Consider the following 7,709-nt stretch of genomic DNA (forward strand, 5'->3'; position numbering starts at 1 on the left):
GTTCGCATGCAAATAACCCGCCAAAAATTTATTGAACATGGGCTGCCTTTCTTCGTTCGAGGTAATACTTTCTTGTCCAAAAAATTATCATCTGCTATAAGTAACGCAATACCAATATACGTTCCTTATTATAACGCACTCTCTGTAAAGAGTGGCATAATTATTTTTCACATAATAATCACACTCCAACTATTCCACGAGTGGAGCGTCCAGTAAACACTTGTGTTTGTTGTCTCCTTGCAGGACGTTCCTGAGCGACTTCTCCTGAAGTGCCTCCAATATGGCGCTCACAATATTCGGCCAGGCGTTGTACTTCGCCATAGCCACTGCTATGGGCCTTTGGATGCAGGGATACGTGAAAATGCAGATCGCTGTGAACGGTCCCTCTGTTCTCGCTCCTCAAAACAGGACCGAACCAGCCGAGTTCTATAGCGAGGAGTTTGGAAAGCACGCATACGTGAATGCAAACGTACGTAAGCGGTCGTTGACGCCAATTTCCCCGCCTAGAATAAACTTGTCACTCACTCACTTTCGCGCCTAGAGGCCTAGTCAGCGATGAGTGAAGAATCCTGGCTTGAATTCAGAGTTCTTTTGACATAGAGGGCCTTAGAGTTACGATGGGCCATTTTGTACGAAGTACCACAGGGTGATATGATCGGCAAACACAACGTAGCGCTCGTATACCATAATATTTGCGGCAAAAAAGCGATGGAGCGCACTAGCCGGCGACCTCTCAATTGAAACACATCAGGGTACTGTGAAAGGGCCCATTGCAACACATCCAAAATAACGCTGTTCATAATATAACACTGGCATCTTATAAGAATCATGTTAACCCTGTTTTCAACGAGTTAAATTTCCTCACTATAAACAAGCTCATCTGCTATAAGCACAGCACCAGCCCTTATCGCCTACTTAAAATCTTATTATTACTTTCTGCCATCGGTAAGTACAGTCTGGCTAATCATAACGGTAGTACGTCCTTTTTTACAAAACATTTTGCTTAAAAAGTCACGTTCTAACTATGGCAATCAAGCTATTAGATTTGCCAGTACGAAAATGTGGAACGACTCGCTCTTTCACGTAAAATGCTTAGCAACATTGTCAACGTGCCAGCCTCGAGTGAAAGCGTATTCTTAACTTTTAGACTGCGCCTCTTTGTCGTTGAATTTTTGCTCTGTTTTGAAGTTTTGCGCTTCTCTATTGCTTAAACATTGTAGAAATTCTACTCGATACCCCTCTAAGTGCAAAAGGCGCTTTTGTAGCTTATATATTATCATGTAACAAATAAAGACAGCTGCAATTTTCTCATTGTGGGACCTGTGGAATAAACTAACTTGAAAGATGAAATAGGTGCACTTGGTGACAAACTTGGACAAATACAACCCACAAATCCCACATGCACTTTCGCCTCACATCTACGGGAGACATATTCTGGCTGGAGTTAGCTAGAAGTTGTAGCATTTTTCCTCTGCTGAAGTAAATGCCTGGTATACTGGCAAAAATGTTTTCGTAATTTCTGTACGAAAGATCTTCGGCTCAGTACCAATATAAGGTATGATAACATGATCACAAAAATTGCGGTTACTGACCAAATAAAAAGAGGAGCAGTTTTAACGTTTCGTACAGGTTCGCAAACGTCAAATACTAGTCCTTTTTTTTTACTCGGCCAGTGACCTTAATTTCCATGTGCGACATGCTACCTGACCAGACGAGCTTTCGTCAAACACTTGATTATCATAACATTTGCGGTTCCGTTCCGGTTCGAAATTTTAAACTAGGACACAAAATATATGCATCTGAAAGAATAAGTTACGTTAAACTAACAAATGTGTTCGACGTGACATAACTGAACGAGCGTGATTGGCTGGCGCTTCATACAAATCGTCGTGTTAGACAACGGTACCTGTGAACCTGTAGGCTCAGGCTGTCACTGACTTTATGGTAGCTTTGAGTTTTGTATAAATCTTGTATGTTTGAAATTGGCATAGCTTTTACTGTACTGCCGAAAAAAAACATGTCTTCATATTGAATGAACGCAGGCCGCCACGGCAGTATTAGATGAAGCACTTCAACGTGTCTCTTCGCGTTAATTTGTTCGAATGGATTCTCAACAAATAAAGACAGCCTACAAAATGAAGCCTTCATTGCAGCACTCCCCGGAAATGAAATGCTTATTTAAAGACATTGCGGGGAAATCTATTCTATAGCTTTTGTATTTGCACATAAAAGTTACTTACGTGCCCTTGGCATTAACTTTTTCTCTCCTTTTAGAACATAACATTCCATTACGTCACCAAGGGTTGCGATGTTGAGAACCGTACCATGCTGCTGTTCTTGCACGGTTTCCTGGACTTCTGGTTTATCTGGAACAGACAGATTCCAGAGCTGAGTGAGGAGTTCTGGTACGTGCGATCTCCTTGCTCTTCTTCCTTTTGTTTCTTCTCCTAATATTTTCCTTTCAACGTAAAAGATGCAGCGATGCCAAAGGTTGAGAAAAAGTGGTTGTATGAGCTCAGAAGAAGGCAAGAAAAAGAATGACTGTGTTATCCCTTAAAAGCGAAGTAGATTGCCCAATGTCTTTTTTTCAACAGTTTAACGTTGCTTCAGTTCAGGCGCGTGACAACAATAAGAAAGCTGAGCAAATGAGATTTAGCTACTCTATAATGTGTTGGGTTGTGTGCTGATGTAGCGGAGTCTTGAGGCAAGCGTACAAGGAAATTATTGCTGTGATCAAAATTGGCCACTTATTTAAGCGATTCTCATTCAACGAGTATCATACATGTCTAGAATCAATTAAGCCGGTAACTCTGGCATCGTACGTTTTCTGACCGTAGGGAGGGATGGGGCGAGCTTCGGAAGTGGACCTTATCCACTCCTCGTGTAACTTAAACTTCATGTGAGGACCATCCTTCGCCTCGCCTTAGAGTTCAGTGCAGTGCCCTTCGCCTCGCCTTAGAGTTCAGTGCAGTGCCCAAGTGCCCTTCAGGGGAAAATTGCGTCAATATAAATACGTTACAAGAGAAATATATTCGATCTCCAATGTCTACATACCTGTACCAACTACATGGTTCGGCAAAACAATCCTAGCACACAGTACGCAATCATGAATAAACGCGTACGGGTCTTCCTAATACCTCTAAAACACTGCAGGATTTCCAGAAAGTTTTCAGGATATAGTAAAGGAGCTCCTTCAGGGGAAGTTTTGCAACACGGAAATAATTTCCTCATCCTGTTTTGCTTGACATATTGCGCAGCCTATATTGCGCGTATTTTAATAAATATGCAACAACCGGGGATATTCCACTTGGGTACTGCTTACGCAAACACAGAAAATAGATCTGTAACTTAAACCATTGTTTTTTTTTTTCTCGTCTCTGCGGACTATTGCTTTTGCATTTCCTAGTATCAGCTAATACATCTTTGTAATAAAACGTTCATATCACGCTCAACCTTCACCACAGTGTTGTGGCTCCGGACATGCGAGGTTACGGCAAGACCACACGGCCAGATGACACTGCCGAATACGTCATGCCGAAGCTAATCGACGACGTCAAAGGACTTCTTGACAAACTGAGCAAGTATTCGTCTTGCCTTTCTTTAAGAAACAAGACACATACACTATGAACAGGAACGTGGCGAATTTTAAGAATCACATTAAACGAAATAATTGCATTTAACACTTGTCAATAACTTCATGACAAACTGAGCAAGTATTCCTTGTGACTTTCTTTAAGAAACAGCATAAGCACAATGACCAAGATAATGGCGATATTTGAGAAACACTTGTAATAATTGTATTTAGCACTTGTAGCAATGACACCGGCACAAAACGCCCGTTGGTGCCTGAAAACTCACGTATATGTTCGCTCGCATGGTATAGGCTGCATGGACACATTCCAGGAAAATGCCGCACTTGGTGCTTCCGTCCCACGCTGAACTCGTAGGGAAAAGCTCTATCTCAACAGATCAGTGGTGTAGGCACCGGTTCTGTAGGCTTCTGTGCCAAGCGTAACACCGGGCGTGCTATGATAATTAATAACCAATGTTCATGCCTTAGTGCAACTAATTTTTTTAGAACCCTTGATTACGATCTCGTCATTCATCGCCGCCTTGACCTTTGTGAAATGCGGTGATGCTGTTCACTCAAGTATCCTACCTTGCCGTTAGGGCCTCTAACCTTTTAAGATTATTTGTTATGAAAAACCGGTAAGACTTCCTGTCATGAATTTCGTCAGTTAGTTGGACGTACCTGCCTCTACCACCTAACAATTTGGTTATCCCTATTTGTTTTGGTACTTGAGAAGATGCTAAGAAAACGTGTCGTTTTAACTTTTACCTCCTCCGACAACAGACCCCGGCCACAAGCGAGAAGTTGTGCTGGTGGGCCACGACTGGGGTGGCATGATCAGCATGTGCTTTGCCACCTTGCACGAAAACATGATCGACAAGATGGTCCTCATCAACAGCATGCACCCCAAGGCCTTCCTGAAGCAGCTTTTCCGCAGCACTACGCAAATGAGAATGTCCTGGTAAGGCTACTTGCCCCTTTGTGGTTCTTTATTCATTTAACACCTAGAATGATTACGCATTTCTCAAATTTTGATCAAGTAGATGCGCAACAAGCTCAACCGAAAAACTTAGCGACGCCTTCAATTGCTGTCCCTCTCTTCAGCAGTGGGCGTTATTTTTCGTAGGTTACATGAGTTGCGCATCCTTCAGCCGCGTTCCTCACAGAGTAGTGGCTCGAAGACGAGTAATTTTGACTGTAAGCGGTGTCATATCAGCGCATCGTATGATAGAAGTTGTGGCCATGACTAATATAGAGAGACAGCGTACTCAGGTACCATCATTATCTGCAGCAGCCGTGTGATTTAAACGAATTGTGCCACTGTTTTTATGGACATATTGGACACTAATCTGGATAATTGGACACGGAGACCATTTGAAAGTTACAAGGGCAGTGCACATGGTGTTTACTGAATATCACCAAACAAAAATGGTAATGCTTAAACTACACTGAAAAAGGCAAAAAAAGTCACAGTTTCGCCGCAACGGCGAAGCAATGAATGCGATAGCAATAAATTGTAATGTAACGCGAAGAACGGAAAGCAGCTCGAAATTGCCAGCGCGTCGCTCGAGCCCAAAGGACGCACGAAAAGAACGCACACAGGACGAGCGCGAACTAATGCGTCACAGCTCGACACCTGAAGCGCACTGCTCAAACATAAGGCAGGACGCACGAAACGAACGAACAGGTACACACAAGACAAGCGCGAACTAATTGTCACAGTTGTTACTTATTTCTGTTTGAATAGCGCGCTCCTTTCGCAAACGCGGCCGCTGCAGCGAGCGAAGCGAAGCACCCCACCGGCCACCCCTTCTTTCCTCGAGATAAGCGCACGAAAGCCAAGGAGGTTTAATTTTTTTAAACCTCCTTGACGAAAACGAACACGCCCTGTAGAGCGAAGAGCAACGACGTTCGCAGGAGCGGAGCGACGGTCTTTAAAGCGCGCCATACGCGCGCACGCCACGCCGTCTATGTGGCCTCTAAGAAAGCATGCTGAATTACATGGTGTATATAAATAGCTCGCCGTTAGCAGGCTGAAAGACGGTGCTGTCGTGGCCTAACGTCTAACGCGGCGGGCTGCAGAGCGAGAGGTCGCCCGTTCGGTTCCGCGCGTCGGAAAGAATTTCTGAATTATTTTTCTTCGTGGCTTTTCTATATATATACATACTTATACATATACGGTGAATGACGGCGACGGGGACGGACATTTTCCAGCAGAGACTGTCCATATAATTGCTATCGCAATAATAGGGAAATCTTGTTCACTCCATGGCAAAATTGGCCGTCGCCGAGGAATCAGGCTACATATAATGGCAACCTCAATATAGGGCTGGTCACATCTTTCCGAAAAGCTACACTTCATGAATATAAGCTCTTGCATCAAATATCTTCGGTGTATGATGCTTCTGTGAAAATTTCAGCTGTGGTAATGAAGCGCACTTCCAAATAGGCTGAGAAGATAACGTCCAATTATGAAGTTAGTCTTCTTCGTTTAAGATAATATTTTGATAATGCATGCTGCTGCAAGGGCGTCTTGAGTAAGAACCAGGATTGATGTCCGGAAGTCTTGTTGATAGAGTCCACGGTTAAATAAATGATGAATATCAGTTACGTCGTCACATAGGAACGTATCGTCATTTGCAGGTACCAGCTTCCGTTCAGGCGCCCTGTTTTTCCTGAGCAGTACCTGATTCTGAAGGACTTCGACTTTTTTGACAAGGCACACAAGGGTTTTACGAAGGAAGAGGAGTATGCCCACAAGTACACGTACTCGCAGCCGGGTATGCAGGCTCTGAGTCAACTCCCTTTGATTCATCAATGGTTAAGACAAGCCTGTCAAAGCACCTCAGTTCGATCTGACTCGATAGAAGGCATTGTAATACTTTTATCACGTGATAGTTTTCGGGGCAGAGAGCCATAGCTTAAATGTCATTTTTATGAGGCAAATAGCAATAGCACATAATTTGGGAGCAGCCACCTCGCCCGCTGCTGCTGAGAACTGCGATGAGCCAAAGATTTGACCCCGACGGAGGGTCAGTTATATTTATTGCAAAATCAACACGAGCTGTCATTCCGCATTAAATTATCCTATTTTCTGTGCAGCGCAAAACGGCGCTTATAAATGTAGTGAATATATCTGGCTTACGAAAGTACTGAATATACAGTCTTTCAACGAGGCCGGTAGATGTGATTCTGTTCATTCTTAACTTTCTGTCTCCCCTTGAACTTCCCCAGTGCAGGGTAGAAAGCTGTATATTTACCTTCCGGCTAACTTTCCAGCCTTTCGGCATTAAATTTATCTCCCTCTCATGCAGGAGCGCTGACCGGCACCATAAACTACTATCGCGCTTTCAACAATGACAGCGACCATTTGAACAAGATTCCTTACCGCAAGATCAACGTTTCCACGCTCATCCTCTGGGGCAAGAAAGATGAGTTCATCACCACACCCGTCGCCGAATACAACCAGGAGTGGCTGACGAAGTCCGCGATTGTCTACTACGAGGGAGCCGGCCATTTCACGCAACGCGAATGTCCCAAGCACGTGACCAAGCGCATCCGTGAATTCGCCAGCACCGGTGCGGTGAGTGTGGCCGAGGATGCCCGTTGGTCTTGGTGGAAGCCGGCCAAACCACAGTGCAGCGAATCCCGGAAAGCCGGCTCTGGATGGACGCCGCAGGGTATTCCCTTCATTCCTGATGGGGCGGAGCTTCCCAAGGAAATGAGACAGTAAATAGTCTCTTCAACCTCGCAACTTTTATATCTAAGAAACTGAAAGTGTTAATAAAGTTGCTTGAGCACAGAAACATTATCGCACAGAAAATGTATCGAAGGAAGGACGTTGGTCATAATGCTGCTTTTCCACGAATTCACCCAAATTCACCCATGAATTCGGGAGAAATACCGTGGTTCGGTGCATATCGCGAATCGTAACTCTGATCAAGCAGCCAGAGGTTCGTTTTAGTAACGGATTCGTGATCTATATTACGCCTATGCGCTGCGCTTGTGGTAGATTATTGTTAGATCTTTGACAGCGTAGTTGTGCAGAGAATACAGACACCAACCAGCCATGGAGGTGGGCCAGATGGGAATGAACCAGATTTCGATACTCATAGGCGTTCGCAGGGCTCCCCATCAG

General features: G+C 44.3%; 1 protein-coding gene across 1 annotated transcript; it reads left to right on the forward strand.

Moving 5' to 3' along the window:
* The first annotated feature begins 222 nt into the window (after positions 1–222).
* On the forward strand, positions 223–7,372 carry LOC119373443 (AB hydrolase superfamily protein YfhM). The gene is made up of 6 exons (XM_037643466.2): positions 223–469; positions 2,275–2,405; positions 3,465–3,577; positions 4,355–4,532; positions 6,215–6,351; positions 6,886–7,372. Exons 1-6 carry the CDS (start codon positions 281–283, stop codon positions 7,302–7,304), a joined length of 1,167 nt encoding a protein of 388 aa, XP_037499394.1. The 5' UTR covers positions 223–280; the 3' UTR covers positions 7,305–7,372.
* The last annotated feature ends 337 nt before the right edge of the window (positions 7,373–7,709 follow it).

Source organism: Rhipicephalus sanguineus, chromosome 11 (assembly GCF_013339695.2).
Source record: "Rhipicephalus sanguineus isolate Rsan-2018 chromosome 11, BIME_Rsan_1.4, whole genome shotgun sequence".
Taxonomy (NCBI): Eukaryota; Metazoa; Arthropoda; class Arachnida; order Ixodida; family Ixodidae; genus Rhipicephalus; species Rhipicephalus sanguineus.

Excerpts from the sequence above, each read along its gene's own strand:
- LOC119373443 (XM_037643466.2), top strand. The coding sequence starts at position 281 with ATGGCGCTCACAATATTCGGCCAGGCGTTGTACTTCGCCATAGCCACT. Across the intron at positions 2,406-3,464 it reads GAGCTGAGTGAGGAGTTCTG|TGTTGTGGCTCCGGACATGC; the intron begins GTACGTGCGATC and ends CCTTCACCACAG. Across the intron at positions 4,533-6,214 it reads ACGCAAATGAGAATGTCCTG|GTACCAGCTTCCGTTCAGGC; the intron begins GTAAGGCTACTT and ends CGTCATTTGCAG.